Source organism: Nomascus leucogenys, chromosome 7b, assembly GCF_006542625.1.
Source record: "Nomascus leucogenys isolate Asia chromosome 7b, Asia_NLE_v1, whole genome shotgun sequence".
Classification (NCBI taxonomy): Eukaryota; Metazoa; Chordata; class Mammalia; order Primates; family Hylobatidae; genus Nomascus; species Nomascus leucogenys.
In genome coordinates, this window is record NC_044387.1 from 36,963,040 (window position 1) to 36,983,037 (window position 19,998).

The window sequence follows — 19,998 nt, forward strand, 5'->3', positions numbered from 1 at the left end:
CATGGAGAAACCCCGTCTCTACTAAAAATACAAAAAATTAGCCAGGCGTGGTGGTGCGTGCCTGTAATCCCAGCTACTTGGGAGGCTGAGGTAGGAAAATCGTTTGAACCTGGGAGGCAGAGGTTGTGGTGAGCTGAGATAGCACCATTGCACTCCAGCCTGGGCAACAAGAGCGAAATTCTGTCTCAAAAATAATAATAATAATAATTTTCTTTTTGCAATCCTAAAGTGCTTATAAACATTAAGCCCCACCATGTGTCATTTGCTAAACTTTCTGGGAAGAGACGACAACAGGCAGCCAGGCGAGCATATCTCCTGAGATCATGCTGGAATCAGTGGGAAAGCAAGCCAGACTCTTAAGCCCCTCTGTCCACATCAGTGGCACATAGGAAAAGGTAAAAGGAGGTCACTTAGGCCATCTTCCTAGCAACATATTCAGGGTATTTTCCTGTATTTTGTTTTCTAGCACTTTGACAAATCTGGCCTTAAAGTATTTCCTTCCATTTTCCTTCTTTCTAACTTGGGTAATTATGCCAGCATCTAAAAGGAAAAGTTTGCCTGTCGTTCGAAGTACAACTTCCAGATCTCATTTCATTATTTCTAGTAATACTCTTCCTATTACTATCTTTTTATTCCTTTTTCATGTTTATACTAGTAATAATTAAGATTATTGGGAATAAGGCCATCGTATATGAAAAATTCCTTCTCTTAAATGATTTAAAATGTCTTTCAAAAATCCTTTCTCTTTTTAAATAAAAGGCAGATTTGTTTATCAAAACATGGACGTGATGTTTGAAAAAGTAATCTGTTCTGCCAAGTATCTATAGAGTTTCAAAAAAAGTAAAAATTTTTTGAAAGGCATATATTAACCTACATGAAAATTTGCACAAATTGACAATTTTAAGATGTAATGTTATTATTATGAGAAAATTTAATTCACAGGTGAAATACATGAGATACATTGTTTCTTATATATATCATTTATGAACGCATTTTTAAAAATCCAATAATCACCCAAATTTAGAAAATCAATTTGAAAAACAATAAAATCTAGACCAGGTGTGTTATAGTTTTGGAGAAATAAAATGTTTTAACGAGAGCATCTAATTTTTTTTAATATGTAAAATTCAACGAACCATTGCACAAAAAAACTTAAATAAGATTTTGTCCCTTACTCCAATATTTTTCATTAAATACGTAGTTTTTTTTTTTTTTAATGAAAGGAGGGGAGGAGTAGATTAGGTCACTGCAACTTTTTTTCCTATGAAGTACATGTTTTTATTCAAAGTTAAACATGACAGAGACTGACTGGAGGGAAATGTTCAGTCCAAAAACACAATCAGATAATGATCATTGAAACTGATTTTACTTCATTTTTTCCGAATTCATCTTATCCTGCCTTAATAATAAATGAAATCCAGATGTTGGAATGATGCAAGATACTATGCTTTAGATCTAATAAAGCAGAGGCATGCTTTCTACTAAGAATAGTGTTCATTGGAAAAACAAACTAGGTTTTTTGAGAAAATTGTTTTGACCAAGGAACTCCTGGCATATAAGTTATTAAGGATTACCAATAGCTTTCAGGAGACAAATAAATAAATAATAGAGACTACCCAGGTACAGTGGCAACCCAAAACCACAAAATAACACTGTTTCAGAGTTTCAAGTAATTTTTATTTAAAGACTAGTAGGCTTTATAGTATGGCAAATATGCTTATGTCACAGAATTAATGGAAAGACAAATATACACACGTAACATTCAAGATACAGATGAGTTCAGGATAATGTCTGACTAATGATGTTCATCATTAAAGATTAGTAGAACAAATCATTATTAAAAATTGTTAAGATGTTTCCAGTTCGATTACTCATCAAAAAAAAAAAGAATTCTAAGATTTTGAAGTGAGAGTATACAGACAACCACTGTATTGTATTGGCAGACAGGTATACAAATATTACTTTAGCACAAGGACAACAAATCTCAGCAACTGTGAGCTAGTAAATAATTCCTTTTTCTTGGTTTTTGAGCCTATTTGTGACATACAATTATACTAATTGCCTTTACCTCATTTTTGCCTATGAATAAAGGAGTAGAAAAAGGTAACAATTTGAAGGCTATCTGCTTCTGAAAGAAACTAAATAGAAAAAATTCTTATTGTCAAGCACAAAATTATCAAAGGTATCGAATATAAATTATAAATTACATTTTTTCAGAAAAAGGTCAAACAACACGTAACGTGTTTAATGTAAAAAACATACATGAGGAAAGATGATTAAGTAACCACTTTTAATAAATATACTGATTTTTTTAAATCAGTAGGCATGACTGATTTGTACTGAAGCATTCATTCACTGTGTCCTGTTCTCTTTGTAACAAATAATTACACTTTTGCAACAGGGTAATAAAGGTTACAGGGGGAGTCTAAGACTAAAAAAAAAAAAGAAAAGAAAGAAAGAAACTAATAGGAACCACAAGAAATTATCTCTATAATCGTAAAACTAAACCCTTTGGCATTATTCTTCAACCACAGCATTTGGCTCACCCAATACACAATAATACAGGCAGATACAGTAAGATCTTTCATTGCATCTAGTTATTTGAAAGAAAACAGGAAGTTCAATATGTATTTTTAGGTAAATATGAGAAAAGTTAAATATGAAGTCAACATATTAGATACTGTAGATGCAAACTCTTGGTTCTTTTAAAGTGTTTAAGGTCTAGAGCAAACGTTTGCAAACTATGGCCCAGGGGTCATATGGTCTCTATGGAAACTATTCTGTGGTCTTAGTGCAAAAGTTGCCATAAGCAGTATGTGAATGAATGGGTGTGAATGTATTGCAATAAAACGTTATTTCAAAAAGAGGTAACAGCTATATTTGGCCCCTAGGTTTCTGTTTGCTAACCCCTCTGTTAGACTTTTAAAAAAAGGAGAACTAAAGAAATGAATAACTTTAAAAAGTTCTTTGAAATTCTATTTCTGGATATTAGGGTGTATTAGTCCATTCTCACACAGCTATAAAGAACTACCTGTGACTGGGTGATTTATGAAGAAAAAAGGTTTAATAGGCTTACAGTTCCGCATGGCTGGGGAGGCCTCAGGAAACCTACAGTCGTGGCTGAAGGTGAAGGGGGAGCAAGCACATCTTCACATGGTGGCAAGGGAGAGAGAAAGGTGAAGGGGAAAGTGCTGCACAGTTTCAAACAACCAGATCTTGTGGGAACTCTGTCATGAGAACAGCAAGGGGGAGGTCCACCCCATGATTCAATCACCTCTCACCTTGCAATTCAACATGAGATTTGGGTGGGGACACAGAACCAAACCGTATCAAAGGGGATACATTTCAGCAGAAATAAAAACTCCCACAAAGAGTACTAGTAAAGCTAAAAAGTGCTCAACCAACTAGGGCCAGGCGGTGCCAAGATTCCAAAGAAGGGCAAGAGACTGAGAATATGGGTTTTACTTAGAGATAGAGCTGTGCTGGGAGCATAGAAATCAGCAAAGCCTTGACCATTTTCTTGGTGTTGGAGCAGTTGTTCTCAACCAAGGGTAATTTTTCCTCCACAGCACATCTGACAATGTTTGGGGACATTTTTGATTGCCAGGATAGTGTGGGGGTCGGGGAGTGGGAGGGCATTCCTACTTGGGTTTAATGAGTAGAGGCCAGGGATGCAGCTAAACATCTTACAATGCACACAATGGCCTCACACTGCAAATAATGAATTATCTGGCCCAAAATGTCAATAATACTGCAATTGGAAAACTATGGGCTAGAAAGACAAAACTGGAGACAAACATACACATGCATCAAGGGGTTTATAATTTTTATTCCTGACTTTGGCTCAGATGTTTTCTTTCTTACAGTCTCTGGTGTGAAATGTTTCTGTCCCTATTAAATTTTACACATGAAATGTTGTGAATCAGCTTCACTCTCCTGGGTTCCAATCCCACACCAGCCACATTCATTCTCAGCAGAACACTTTATCATTTACCTTATGATTTGGTTACAATTATCCTACAAACACTCTTTCTACTTTCTTGTTTTCCACATAACTTCACCCATTGTTTTCCTTAATTATAAAAGAGCATCTCTTCTTTATTAAGGAAGTGGCTTATCAGTTCTCTTTCCCCTATTCGAATAAAAATCACTTTTTTTAACCCTGCTTTTTCAGGTTATTCCTTCATCTCCCTTCTTCCTCCTGTTTCCAAAGTTTGAAAGAGTAGTCAATACGTACTGCATCTCCTTGATTATATACCCTAGCATCTGTTTCAGTGACTCTGTAAACACTCTCGGCCAAATCTCAACCACAAAACAAGTATCTTTCTTCAGTCATAACACTCGACACTGTTTAAAACTTCCTGTGTCCTTCTCTGACACTTACCAACCTGATTCTGTCATCTTTTATTGTCCCTTCACCATCCCACCCACTAAATATGCTCCACAATATTTTAATGCTTCTTGTTTCAATTATTAAATGTGTCTGTTTCAAACCCAGCCTTCCATATTCAGCTTTATGGTGCTTCAGCACAAAAATCTCAAATCGCCTGCTTTGCCGGCTGCTCTACGTCATGTCTGCCAATAGATGGCACTAGACAGAGAGACTGCATTGCCAGAAAAGAGAGAGGAGACTTGCTCCTACCTGCTTCCAGTTCCTACTGCAGTGAGTTCCAGTGGCAGCTGCTGATTCCAGTGCGTAGCTATTCCAACACCTGCAGAACCAGTCTCCTCCAGCCTCCTCCAAGACTCCAGCAATAGCTGAGCGGCATCCCCTTCCTAAGACGTCTGGCCTGGCCCCACAAATTCCCACCTTCAAATTTCCAAGTTTTATTAATTCCAACATATTCCTTTTGTTCCCTCACACCTCTGGGGGCAAGGTTTGGGGGAGCTGCTTCTTTGAGTTTCTGCCTTTATGATGCCTTGATGTTCCTGTTTGCTTTTCAATTATTTACTAATAGAGCCAGTAATAAATAGAAATATATATATTGTAGCTATCAATATCTTACTTATTCAACAGGATATTATTGTAACTTGGCCTGCAAAAAACACATTTCATCTATAAAGACACACATAGACTGAAAATGAAGGGATGAAAAAGATATTCCAAGCTAACGAAAGCCAAAAAAAAGAGCAGGATTAGCTATATTTATATCAGACAAAACAGATTTCAAGACAAATACTATAAGAAGAGACAAAGAAGATCACTATATAATGATAAAGGGGTAAATTCAGCAGGGGGCTAAAACAATTGTAAATAAACACCCAACACTACAGCACGCACCCAGATATATAAAGCAAATATTATTAGAGCCAACGAGAGAGATAGATCGAAATACAATAATAGCTGGAGACTTCAACACCCCACTTTCAGCATTGGACAGATCTTTCAGACAGAAAATCAACAAAGAAACATCAGACTTAATCTGCACCATAAGCTAAATGGACCTAATAGATATTTACGGAACATTTCATCCAACGGCTGCAGAATACACATTCTTTTCCTCAGCACATGGATCATTCCCAAGGATAGGCCATATGTTAGTTATAAAAGAAGTCTTTAAAAAATTTAAAATAATATCAAGCATCTTCTCTGACCACAATGGAATAAAATCAATAATAAGAGGAATTTTGGAAACTGTACAAACACATGGAAATTAAACAACGTGCTCCTGAAAAATTGGTGGGTCAATAAAGAAATTAAGAAGGAAATTTAAAAATTTCTTGAAACAAATAATAATGGAAGTACAACACTCCAAAACCTATGGAATATAGCAAAAGCAGAACTAAGAGGAAAGTTTATAGCTATAACTGCCTACATCAAAAAAGAAGGAAAACTTCAAATAAACAAGCTAGTGATGCATCTTAAATAATTGGAAAAACAAGAGCAAACCAAACCCAAAATTAGTAGAAGAAAAGAAATAATAAAGATCAGAGCATAAATAAATAAAATTAGAAGGAAGAAAACAATACAAAAGATCAATGAAACAAAGATGGGCATGGTGGCTCATGCCTGTAATCCCAGCACTTTGGGAGGTTGAGGCGGGTGGATTACCTCAGAAGTTTGAAACCAGCCTGGTCAACATGGCAAAACCCCTTCTCTACTAAAAACGCAAAAATTAACCAGGTATGATGGCTTGCACATGTAGTCCCAGCTTCTGGGAAGACTGAGGCAGGAGAATTGCTTGAACCTGGGAGGTGGAGGTTGCAGTGAGCCAGGATCACGCCACTGCACTCCAGCCTGGGTGACGGAGCAAGGCTCCGTCTCAAAAAAAAAAAAAAAGATCAATGAAACAAAAGTTGATTTTTTGAAAAGTTAAGCAAAATTGACAAACATTAGCAGACTAAGAAAAAAGAGAGAAGACCCAAATAAATAAAATCAGAGATGAAAAAGGAGACATTACCAAATGATACTGCAGAAATTCAAGGGATTATTAGTGACTACTATAAGCAACTATATGACAATAAATTGGAAAACCTAGAAAAAATGGATAATTTCCTAGACACATACAACCTACCAAGATTGAACCAAGAAGAAATCCAAACCCTGAACAGACCAATAACAAACAACAAGATTGAAGCCATAATAAAAAGTCCTCCGGCAAACAAAAGCCTGGGGCCTGAAGACTTCACTGCTGAAGTCTACCAAACATTTAAAAGACAAATACAAATCCTACTCAAACTATTCCAAAAAATAGAGGAGAAGGGAGTACTTCCACAATCAATCTATGAGGCCAATATTGCCCTGATATCAAAACCAGACAAATACACATTTGAAAAAAAGAAAGAAAAAGGCCGGGTGCAGGGGCTCACGCCTATAATCCCAGCACTTTGGGAGACTAAGGCGGGTGGGTCACGAGGTCAGGAGTTCCAGAGCAGCCTGGCCAAGATGGTGAAACCCTGTCTCTACGAAAAATACAAAAATTAGCCAGGCGAGGTGCGGGCGCCTGTAATCCCAGCTACTCGGGAGGCTGAGGCAGGGGAATCACTTGAACCCAGGATGCGGAGGTTGCAGTAAGCCGAGATCATGCCACTGCACTCTAGCCTGGGCGACAGAGCAAGATTCCATCTCAAAAAAGCAAAAGAAAGAAAGAAAAGAAAACTACAAGCCAATATCGCTGATGAATATTGATGCAAAAATTCCCAACAAAATACCTGCAAAGTGAATTTAAACACACATTAAAAAGATCATTCATCATGACCAAATGGGATTTATCCCAAGGATGCAAGGAATGGTTCAACATATGCAAATCAATCAATGAGGTACATCATATCAACAGAATGAAGTATAAAAATCATATGATCATTTCAATTGATGCTGAAAAAGCATTTGATAAAATTCAACATCCCTTCATGACAAAAATTCTCAAAAAACTGGGGGTAGAAGGTACATACCTCAACATAATAAAAGCTATGTGCAATAGATCCACAGCTAGTATCATACTGAATGGGGAAAAATTGAAGGCCTTTCCTCTAAGATCTGGAACACCACAAGGATGCCCACTGTCACCACTGTTATTCAACATAGTACTGGAAGTTCTAGCTAGAGCAATCAGACAAGAGAAATAAAGAGCATCCATACTGGAAGGGAAGAAGTCAAATTATCCTTGTTTCAGATGATATGATGTTATACTTGGAAAAAACCAGACTCTACCAAAATCTATTAGAACTAATAAACAAATTTGGTAAAGTTGCAAGATACAAAATCAACATACAAATATCAGTAGCATTTTATATGCCAACAGCAAACAATCTGAAAAAGAAATCAAGAAAATAATCCCATTTACAATAGCTACAAATAAAATACCTAGCAATCAACCAAAAAAGTGAAAGATCTCTGCAATGAAAACCATAAGACGTTGATGCGAGGAATTGAAGAGGACACACCAAAAAAATGGAAAGATATTCCATGTTCATAGATTGGAAGAATCAATATTGTTAAAATGTCCATACTACCCAAAGCAATCTACAGATTTAATGCAATCGCTCTCGAATACCAATAACATTCTTCACAGAAATAGAAAAAAAAAATCCTAAAATTTATATGGAACCACAAAAGACCCAGAATAGCCAAAGCTATCCTGAGCAGAAAGAACAAAACTGGAGGAATCACATTATCTGACTTCAAATTACACTACAGAGTTGTAGTAATCATAACAACAGGGTATTGGCATAAAAATAGACACATACACCAGTAGAATATAACAGAGAAGCCATAAATAAATCCATACATCTACAGTGAACTCATTTTTGAGAAAGTTGTCAAGAACATACATTAGGGAAAGGACAGACTCTTCAATAAATGGTGCTGGGGAAACTGGATATCCATATGCAGAAGAAAGAAACTAGACCCGTATCTCTCACCTTATACCAAAATCAAATCAAAATGGATTTTAAAGACTTTAAGAGCTCAGCCAGGCGCGGTGGCTCACACCTGTAATCCCAGCACTTTGGGAGGCTGAGGCAGGCAGATCACAAAGTCAGGAGATCAAGACCATCCTGGCTAACATGGTGAAACCCCATCTCTACTAAAAACACACACACACACAAAAATTAGCCGGGTGTGGTGGCAGGTGCCTGTAGTCCCAGCTACTCAGGAGGCTGAGGCAGGAGAATTGCTTGAACCTGGGAGGTGGAGGTAGCAGTGAGTCGAGATCGCACTCCAGCCTGGGCGACAGAGTGAGACTTCAACTCACTTAAAAAAAAAAAATCTAAGAGCTCAGACTATGAAACTGTTTAAAGAAAACATTGGGGAAACTCTCCAGGACATTGGAGTGGGCAAAGATTTCTTAAGTAATGCCTGGCAGGCACAGGCAACCAAAAGAAAAATGGACAAATGAGATCATATAAGTTAAAAAACTACTGCACAGCAAAGGAAACAGTCAATAAAGTGAAGAGACAACCTATGGAATGGAAGAAAATATTTGCTAACTACCAATCTGACAAGGGATTAATAACCAGAATATGTTAGAAGCTAAAACAACTCTATAGGAAAAAAATAGAATAATCTGACTTTAAAAATAGGCAGGCTGGGCGCGGTGCCTCACGTCTGTAATCCCAGCACTTTGGGAGGCCAAGGTAAGTGGGTCATGAGTTCAAGAGATCGAGACCATCCTGACCAACATGGTGAAACCCTGTATCTACTAAAAATACAAAAAATTAGCTGGGCGTGGTGGCATGCACCTGTAATCTCAGCTACTAGGGTGGCTGAGGCAGGGGGATTTCTTGAACCCAGGAGGCTGAGGTTGCAGTGAGCCAAGCTTGTGCCTCTGCACTCCAGCCTGGCAACAGAGCAAAACTCTGTCTCAAAAAAAAAAAAAAGGCAAAAGAGGCCAGGCAGTGTGGCTCACACCTGTAATCCCAGAAATTTAGGAGACCAAGGCAAGTGCATCTTTTGAGCCCAGGAGTTTGAGACCACCCTGGGCATCATGGCAAAACCCCATCTCTACAAAAAACACAAAAATTAGCCAGCTGTAGTGGTGCACGCCTGTAGTCCCAGCTATTCAGGAGGCTGAGGTGGGAGGCTCACTGGGGCCTGGGAGGTCGAGGCTGCAGTGAGCTGTGATCATGCCACTACACTCCAGCCTGGGCGACAGAGTGAGACCCTGTCTCAACAAAAAGTGAAGGGGGTGGGTTTGTGCACAAAAGATGTGAATAGACATTTCTCAAAAGAAGACATACAAATGGTAAACGGGTATATGAAAAGGTGTTTAATGTTCTTGATCATCAGATAAATGCATATCAAAACTACAATATCATTTCGCACCAGTTAAAATGGCTGTTATCCAAAAGATGGACAGTCACGCTAACAAGGATATGGAGAAAAGGAAACCCTCGTACACTGTTGGTGGGAACGCAATTAGTACAACCACTAATGAGAACAGTTTGGAGGTCCTCATAAAACAAAAATAGAGCTACCACATGATCTAGCAATTTCACTCCTAGGTATATATCCAAAAGAAAGGAAATCAGTATATCAAAGAGAGATCTGCACTCTCATGTTTACTGCAGCACTATTCACAATAGCCAAAATTTGGAAGCAATATTTGAAGGGTACATCAACAGAAGAATGGATAAAGAAAATGAGATATGTATACACAATGGAGTGCTATTCAGCCATAGAAAAGAATGAGATCTGGTCATGTGCAACAACGTGGATGGAACTGGAGGTCATGAAATAAGCTAGGCACAGAAAGATAAACATTGCATGTTATCACTTATCTGTGGGAGCTAAAACTTATAACAATTGAGCTAATGGAGACAAAGAGTAGAAGGATGGTTACCAGAGGCTGGGAAGGGTAGTGGCAGGGGGTTGGCTGGAGGTGGGGATGGTTAATGGGCACAAAAAGATGGTTAGATATAATGAATAAGACCTGGTATTTTCTAGTATGACAGGGTGACTATAATAAAAAATAATTTAGTTGTACTTTTTAAAATAACTAAAAGAGTAGAATTGGATCATTTGAAACACAAAGGATAAATGCTTGAGGTGATAGATACCCCATTTACCCTGAGGTGATTATTATGCATTACATGCCTATATCAAAATATCTCATGTAAACCATAAATATATACACCTATTATGTATGCACAAAAATTAAAAATTAAAGATTTAATTTAAAAAAATTTAAAAATAATGTAACTTGTTTTTATCTTAGAACATTTTTGAGCTTACTTTTCCTCTAGTTGACATGAAGGATGTATGGAAATTTGCTGTTGATTTAGCACATTGATATTAAACATGGATAAAGAATCTAACATTATCTTTGGTGTCGATAAAAGCCTAGACTCATCTGGAATCTTTCCACGCTCATGGATGTGTCCATGTTATAAGATGCCAAAACTTTAAGACTTGGCCTCTAAGATTTCATTGAAAGCCAAGTTCACCCTCCCATGCTTCTAGATAACGCCTCCACTACTTATCATGGGATGTGGGTGGTTATGATGTGGGGGCAGGATGGATATAAAACTTGGAGAAGTTTGAAAGGTTGGATGAGAAAGAGTATTTTAGTGACTTACATATTAACTTTGATGAAGTAAGCACTTTGGGCTAAAATAAGGACACCCATAACCTTTGTCTCAGATGCAGTAGGCATTTTGCAATAATAAAAACTAACATTTGCTCATTCTAGATTTGTTATGTTTTATATTATCCCCAAGTCATCCAGGAAACATGGCTATTCAAAGAAAGCTTCCAGGTGTGGTAATATCATAGGGGAACCTGTCCTATGGTGAGTTGTGAGGCCATTGAAAAAGGAGGGAAGAATGGAAAGCCCTGAGACAGGTGCCCTCACACTGGCTCTGATTTACCCCTGTTGTTCTGTGTCTTCAGGCCTACGTCCTGGAGTGGCAGGCCTTCATAGAGAAAGGGATTTTTAGGCTTAGACACAGGAAGGCTAGAAACACGTAAAATCTGCCACCAAAATAAAAGAACAAAACAGGAATCTATCAGCATTTCTAGGCCTGCCAGCCGTATCGGAAATTGTGAGGTGATAACATGCATTAAAATGTTGAAAGTTCTCTTTAATTTTATAATTCTCTTAGTCTGATCATTTTTTTCAAGACTCCCTCACAATAAATAACAGTAAAACTTGAATGAAAAGTGTCTAATGTACTTGTTTTCAGGGCAGCAAGGAAGTGGGGAGGTGGAGAGACCCTATCTTCCCTGTTACATACCCAGAATTAGCCAAAGGCCAGCAAGCATTAGAGAAGATGGTGACATCTTCTCTAATGAAGGAGGATCGTAAAGGAGGCTACAGACCTAAGACCTGTACAGCAGGGAAGAAAGGAATATAAAGAGAACCAACCTAGCATCAAGAATTGACCCTGAGAACTTAATGGCCAGAAAGCCCTGTGGTTTTCAATAACATGAAAGCGGAAAGTGCAAGTGAAGCAAGAGAAATGCAAGGTAAACAAGGCATGACCCACACTTCTTGATTCCTGCAATGTCACTGTGTACTATTTTTACCAAAATTATTTTTTGTAAAGATAGCCAAGAATCCCCTTAAAAAAGCCATTCACTTTCCTTGTAATAAATAAAATACTTTAAATGTATCTAAATGGTCAAAGCTATTCAAATAAATGATACTTCATAAAATCTACATGACCCTCAGTACGAGAGCATTCTACTCTATTGGAAATTAAGTACAAACTTAAACTTTACAGTGAATTTCAGAGCTTTTCTTTTAACTAATTTTCATGTTATGTTAATCTGTGAAAAAATTTTAAATGCTAGTAATTTCACAGATTACTTATGGTTTGATTTTTTTAAAAAAAATTCTATCTTGTTTCAGTGAACCATATGCTCTGTGTGGTTCTTTACTGGCAAGTATAGAAATTTTTTCATCAAAGGCTTTTACTGACAAATGCAATCCATCTACTATTAATTTACAGTGTCTTTGCTAGCCTTTGAGGTTATCATTCATTTATATGTTAGACAATATGTACAGCTATTACTTTTGTCCTGTCCTCAGTTTAATATGGTTATCATTTTACGAAGTTTCCTGGGGAATGGGGTTGCTGTACGTGGCTGGATATGCCCTATGACGAATAATTTCCGAAAATGAAGAATTTTCCCACATTTAGTGTTTCTTTTGCACTTCTTTGTTAAATTATTCTGTGCCTTCAATACAGAAAATGAGAGAATAAATACTTACCTGTATTTTGTGTTTTTAATGTTTGGAAAAGGGTTACAGCATTCATGGATGACAGATCCTGTGGAGATTGCTGAGTTTAATACACTATCATCATATAAGTAGCTTGATTACATATTTATTAATAAATTATTTTGATGCCAATATTTTCTTTTAAACTATAAATATAAAAGCCTATACTATGGGCTATACTTATAAAGAATACATTTATGAATAAAGAGATCATAATGATGTTTTAAAATTGATGATTTTAAAAACATTGTAAATGTTTTTAAATTGATGTTTTGAAAACAAAGTAAATTTGTATTCTTTATTTAAAATACCATATAGAATGAAAAGAAAGAGAGAACGTCCATTATTTCTATTCAATTGAAGCCTCTTTGCATTTTTATTCCTCTTACCAACAACAGAAGAAGAAACACTATTTTTAAAAATATAGGCCAGGTGTGGCTCACGCCTGTAATCCCAGCACTTTGGGACACCAAGACAAGCAGATCGCTTGAGCCCAGGAGTTCGGGACCAGTCTGGGCAACATCAGGAGATGCCATCTACGAAAAATAAAATAATTAGCCAAGTGTGATGGTATGTGCCTGTGGTCCCAGCTACTCAGGAGGCAGAGGTGGAAGGATGACTTGAGATTGAGGCTGCAGTGAGCACTTCAGCCTGGGCAAAAGAGCGAGACCCTGTCTCAAAAAAAGTCAATAAACATAAAATAAAATAAAATAACATATATATTCAAAATAATAATCTGGATTAATTTATGTGCATTCCACTATAAACCATGGCTTAGTGCGAAGTTTTGCTGGTTTTATAATCCCCCCTAATAAATCTATATGTGTCTCAAAACTAGTATGTGTAAACTCCAATGAACAAGAAGATATTGGGTTACTTACTTCAAAAAATAATTATTGAAAGCCAACAATGTATTTAACCCTATTAGATGAAAACAATAACTAAAGAGATAATTCATTTGACAGGACATTTTCTGAGCACCGAATATGTTACTTGCACACAATGCTAGGCACTTAGGATAAAGCTGAAAAAATATATATGGCTCCTACCCTCAAATGACTCGCTGACTAGTTGTGGGGCCAGGTATAAATGCAAATCACAATATACCGTACGACATGGGCTAGAAGAGAAGTATAATAGATCCACTACGTTATGGTATCCCAGAAGATAAACAAAGAATTTTTCTGGGAGTTCTGATGAGAAGGCTGCTTATGAAACACTGCCAAGAGAAGAAATTATATTTGAGCTGGATTTTATAGACAGAAAAAGAAAAAGGGAAAAAGAGAAAGAGGGAGAGAGATCCGAGTGCTGCTTGCACAAGTATATATGTGTGCAAGAAATCATTAAGTTGTAAGTCTGGGGGGCTTTATGTAAGTTATATCTTTAAAGAGATAATCAATAGACAGTAAAAATGATATAGACAATAATTATTGTTATGACATCTTCACCTACTTAAATCAGTTTCTTAGCCATATACATCTCTAATATGTCACTGGCATTTTCCTGAAAAATGTTTTATTTTACTATAGTCTAATTATTTTGTATGGGCTTCACAAAGTTACTGGCAATATTTAAAGTGGCATTTTAATGGTTAATATATTTGAAATTATTGACACCTTCAATTGATTATTCTCTTTCAATGAAACCACATTTAATATGAAAATACTCTCTCTACAGTTGTGTGATATCTACTCAGATAAAAATAATCCTAAATTGCGAATATTCTCAATTACGATTGCTTTGTATTGAAAAATACTAATATCTCAGTTAAAATATTTTCACAATTACTGTCTTTTTGCCTCCATTGAGAGTAATTATTTCAATAAATAATTCATCAAGCAAATTGTCTATATGATTCTTTTGAATGCTTACCAAATTTAGATTGTCTTAAATTTCATTCTATTTCAGCACAGAGAATTTTTTCCAACTAAAAATAGAAGATTTATCAAAAGATTCTTTTAATGAATCAAAATATTCCAAAGATCTACCATCAAATTTCAAAGTCAAATTTTGCCCATCACTTGAACCTTATTTAATGTGGTGTATTTTTTTTTTTTTTTGCTTTAGTAAAAATAAATTGGAACGTCATCTTGTTTGCAAATATTGTTGTCATTCATTGCAACTTGCTAAACATTTCACTAGCTGAATTTTGGGCACTCTGTTTACTGACGGTTTTGATTTTGAACACTTGCAAGTGAGCTTGATATTATTATGTAACACTTAGATCCATTTACAAAAATGTTAAGGGCTCAAGCATTTCTTTTTTTTTTTTTTTTTGGAGATGGAGTCTCACTCTGTCACCCAGGCTGGAGTGCAGTGGCGCGATCTTGGCTCACTGCAAGCTCTGCCTCCCGGGTTCACGCCATTCTCCTGCCTCAGCCTCCCGAGTAGCTGGGACTACAGGCACCCGCCACCATGCCCGCCTAATTCTTTTTTGTATTTTTAGTAGAGATGGGGTTTCACCGTGGTCTCGATCTCCTGTCCTCATGATCCGCCCGCCTCGGCCTCCCAAAGTGCTGGGATTACAGGCGTGAGCCACTGTGCCCGGCCAGGCCAAGCATTTCTAAATGCGATTAATAATGAGTAGCAAAGGAGAAAGTACCTACTTCTGTGCTGCATCTGAATTATTTTTTATTTCAACATTAGGTGTATAAAAATTATATAGTTCAATTACTCTGTGTGTATGTACAAAGTATTTATAAAATTTGATAACTATAACTTCAATTTCAGTTGTTAGCTCTTTCAGGATGCCATTATGCATTTTTTATGTACCACAACCAATTATAAGCATAATTCCTCCTTATATGTTTGTTAATTTGGTGGAATATTGTTTTTATAATGACAAGATGTTTCACTAAAATTCGTATTGATTTTATTGCTGCATAAGCAATAATTGTATCTTCAATGCTGAACTTTTAAAGTAAATTTACAATGGCTTTAACAATAGTATCAGATGTTTCTTGACAAAATGAAATTAAACTAGTTTTACTTTGATTCCTTGATTCATATAGAAAAAAAAATTGAACTATTTTGAATTGGCTGGTTTTCTATTTGTAGCATCTAATATGTTGCTATAAAATTCTTATCATTTAACTATTTGTGAAGTTATTCTGTTAATGGAACCAATAAAATAATAGCTATTGCTTTACTTTTTATATGCTTACAAGAAAACTTGGGCTCTAAAATCAACAAATGGAAAGTTATGCTTCACAGAGTGACATGTAAATACACTTTCTTCAACTGTACATGTTAAATCATGATCTCTGGGCAGGTACAATTATCTTAAGGTAACATTAACTTCTGAAGCAGATTCTTTGGTTTTTGTGTAGTTAGCAATTATGTTCCATCCCTGGATGGGAAATTTCAACATTTTTCTAAGTGACACTTTTATCATTAGCTTTTTTGAGAAACAGAAACAGTACTTAATTTTTCACTAAATATTCTTAGTTTTTGGTTCATTGCTGCCAGGAGAGTTTATTGCATTTTTTTAAAAAAGCACTGACAACAAAATAACATATGAAAGGTTTACACCATAGAATAGTGACAAAATGGCTATTGCAATAGCGTCAGACCACTCTCTGTACAAAATATGGTATCCAGCCTCTATTTCCTGCACATATTCCATGGACACCTAATCTGTAATTTCCACATTTCCCCATGACACTGCTAATTGGCAGCCTGGTAGCCTGGTAGCTTCTTACATATTGAGTCTTGCAGCACAGGCCATGGCATAATTGGCTAGAATGCCAAGACTGTAGCAGGCAATGATGTTGAATACTTCTCCTGCTACCCCTAAGACCAGAAGGATTTAACTCTCCCTAGCCACTTGAGTCCAAATGCACATTGTTTTACCAGTTATGACTCCACATACTGTCCTGAACAGGAGGCATTAATTATTCTGCAGTTAGAAAAGTTCTAAACTAGGGAGATAGGCTTATCTCTGTCTTTATATGGGTTAAGATGAGAGTTCTGTTTTCTGAACCATACATAGTCTCACACTTCTGGGTGAACCTAGAATAGAAATTGCAAGTGCCAAGTTCAGGTCCATCAAATTCATGCTGACATTTTATTGCAATGCTTAACACTACTTATTTAAATCAGGAGGGGGGGAAATATCCTAAATTTGATAGTATATGAAGAGAATACACATAAGTGGGGATCATCTTGGGCAAACTGGGTCATAATGAAACCCTTACAGCAGTTTAAATTCACAATGGAAATAAATTCAATTCAAATCTACAAACATCTGTTGAGAACCTACTAAGCCCAAGAACTTTTGCTATGAGCTGAAAGGAAAATACAAATAGGAATGAAGTCGACTTCTTCCTCTTATCTCTAGGCTCTTCAGGAGAATGGCATGACGTTTTCTTGAAAATTAACGAAGTGACCCTCTTACATCAAAGAAAAAAACCTTGTGTTTCTTGCCAATGATAAAACTTGAGCTTTCAAGTAAAAATAAGAATTTGGAAAAGTTGTATCTGCCACTGTGAGCTTGACAATTTCTTAATATTTAAAAGCTTTTCTGATGAAATTGATGGTAATATTAACAACATGTAATAATGAAATACATCAACATTTGGAGGACTTGAATAACCCAGCAAATCAATGTTTTTAAATTGAACTTTTAAGTTCAGGGGTACATGTGTAGGTTCGTTATATAGGTAAACTTGTGTAATGGGGGTTTATTGTACAGATTATTTTGTCAGTCCAGTATTAAGTCTAGTACCCATTAGTTATTTTTCCTGATTCTCTCCCTCCTCCCACCCTCCAGCCTCCAATAGGCCCCAGTGTGTGTTGTTCTCCTCTATGTGTCCATGTGTTCTCATCATTTAGCTCCCACTTATAAGAACATATGGTATTTGGTTTTCTGTTCCTGTGTTAGTTTGCTGAGGATAATGGCCTCCAGATTCATCCATGTCCCTGCAAAGGACATGATACTGTTCTTTTTTTATGGCTGCATAGTATTCCATGGTGTATATGTACCACATTTTCTTTATCCAATCTGTCATTGATGGGCATTTAGGTTGATTCCATGTCTTTGCTATTGTAAATACTGCTATAATGAACATACGTGCTCGTGTTTCTTTATGACAGAATGATTTATATTCCTTTGTATGTATACCTAGTAATGAGATTGCTGGGTCAAATGGTATTTCTGCTTTTATGTCTTTGAGGAATCACCACACTGTCTTCCACAATGGTTGAACTAATTTACACTCCCACAGACAATGTATAAACGTTCCTTTTTCTCCACAACCTCTCCAGGATCCGTTATTTTTTCTTTTTAACAATAGCCATTCTGACTAGTGTGAGATGGCAGCTCATTGTGGTTTTGATTTGCGTTTCTCTAATAATCAGTGATATTGAGCTTTTTTTTTTTTTGAGACGAAGTCTCACTCTGTCTCCCAGGCTGGAGTGCAGTGGCGCAATCTCGGCTCACTGCAAGCTCCGCTTCCTAGGTTCACGCCATTCTCTTGCCTCAGCCTCTCCCAGTAGCTGGGACTACAGGCGCCCGCCACCACGTCCAGCTAATTTTTTTGTATTTTTAGTAGAGACGGGGTTTCACCGTGGTCTCGATCTCCTGACCTCGTGATCCGCCCGCCTCGGCCTCCCAAAGTGCTGGGATTACAAGCGTGAGCCACCGCGCCTGGCAATATTGAGCTTTTTTATATGGCAAATAAATATTTTCTAAGTGACAAATGTGTGATGTTGCAAAATCATTCAAATTTACCATTCAAATTGCATGATAGACCAATGAATTTTAATATAACAGTTCAAAAACTTTCTTGATATGGTTTCAGATTCCACATTGCAATTAATTAACCTTTAGGGAAAAAAAAAAAAACTCTTGCTGAGTTTTGGTGTGGTATCAAAGAAGAATATCTACAGTTTTCTGAAAAGACTATTAAAATATGCCCTTTTCCCCCCAGCTACATCCCTGTATGAGACTGGATTTTTTTTCCATACTTCCACCAACATGGTACATCACAACAGACTGAATATAGAGGTGGTTATGATAATCCAGCTGTGTTCTATTAAGCAAGACATTAAAGACATTTGAAAAAATGTAAAATAATACCACTATTCTCGCTACATTTTTCTGTTTTAAAAAATACAGTATTTTTAATCAAAATGTTATTTATATTGACATGCAATGACATTATTGCTATTTTAAATTAATTAATAAATATTGTAACAATATGAGTTTTAGTTGTTTTATTCCATAATATTGATAGCTATATCTTATATAAGCAAAAGTGCAAAACTCTTTGAGATCCTCAGTCTTTGTTTTTGCTTTTTGGTTTTTTTTTTTTTGAGATGGAGTTTTGCTCTTGTTGCCCAGGCTGGAGTGCAATGGTGTGATCTCGGCTCACTGCAACCTCCGCCTCCCAGGTTCAAGCGATTCTCCTGCCTCAGCCTCCCAAGTAGCTGGGATTATAGGCATGCACCACCACGCCAGGCTAATTTTGTATTTTTAGTAGAGGCGGGGTTTCTCCATGTTGGTCAGACTGGTCAATCCTCAATAATTTTTAAGAATGTAAAGGGTTTCTGAGACCAAAAAGTTGTTGAAAGACTGTCTTAAATAATGTAATCATATTCCATTTCATGACACTGGGGTTACTAGGACAATGTGAGGAAGAGAGATCGTGATAACGGTCAGGAAAGTTCTGACAGAAGACCTGGTATTCCACTAAGACTCTGAAAAGTGAGTAGGATTTTAAAATTCCTTTTGAAAAGATGAAAGATATGAGTAAAAGCTGAGAAAAAGTGAAGCACCTGATATTCGCAGGCAATAATGAGTAATGAGTTCAGGTGATTGAAATATAAAGAGGACACCATTCATCTCTGCTTCTCTTCCTACCTGTGTAACCATTCCTCTTGTCTCATCTCCTTTGTGGGAGGCTTTTCTTCCTTTCTCATTCCTCAGATATTGATGCTTCCTACAGTTCTGTCCTTGGATCTCTCTTCTCACTCTGTATGACGGTATCCCTCACCAATCTGATCCATCCTCAAGATTGAAGCTTCGCTTCCGAGTTGCCGAATTCAGATGTTTACCTCACCTTCTCTCCTGAGCTCCAGAACAACATGTTCTGAATATTTTGAAGGCAACAAATTGAAAGTGAAACAAACGTTTTCCTGGAAACTACTCTCTTCCTGTATCCTCTTTCTTGGCCCCTCCCCACCCAGCACATCACCTTAGTTTCCACTCTCACCTTCCTCCGCCTCATACATTCAACTGGATGCCCCTCTGTTAACACTGTTCCTTGTTTTTCTTTTCTATATTATTGTGCTGTTTTCTTAGTTCTTTTTGCCCCTAGTCTCGCAAGCTTCCATT

At 36.8% G+C, this 19,998-nt stretch overlaps 1 protein-coding gene across 1 annotated transcript in view; it reads right to left on the reverse strand.

Moving 5' to 3' along the window:
- The window catches only part of SYNPO2 (synaptopodin 2), a 210,692-nt gene extending 190,908 nt beyond the window's left edge, over positions 1-19,784 (reverse strand). The window contains exon 1 of the mRNA XM_012507802.2: positions 19,525-19,784. Coding sequence (XP_012363256.2) covers positions 19,525-19,536 — 12 coding nt within the window. The 5' untranslated portion in view covers positions 19,537-19,784. The remainder of the gene's footprint in view (positions 1-19,524) is intronic.
- Between the last annotated feature and the right edge of the window lie 214 nt (positions 19,785-19,998).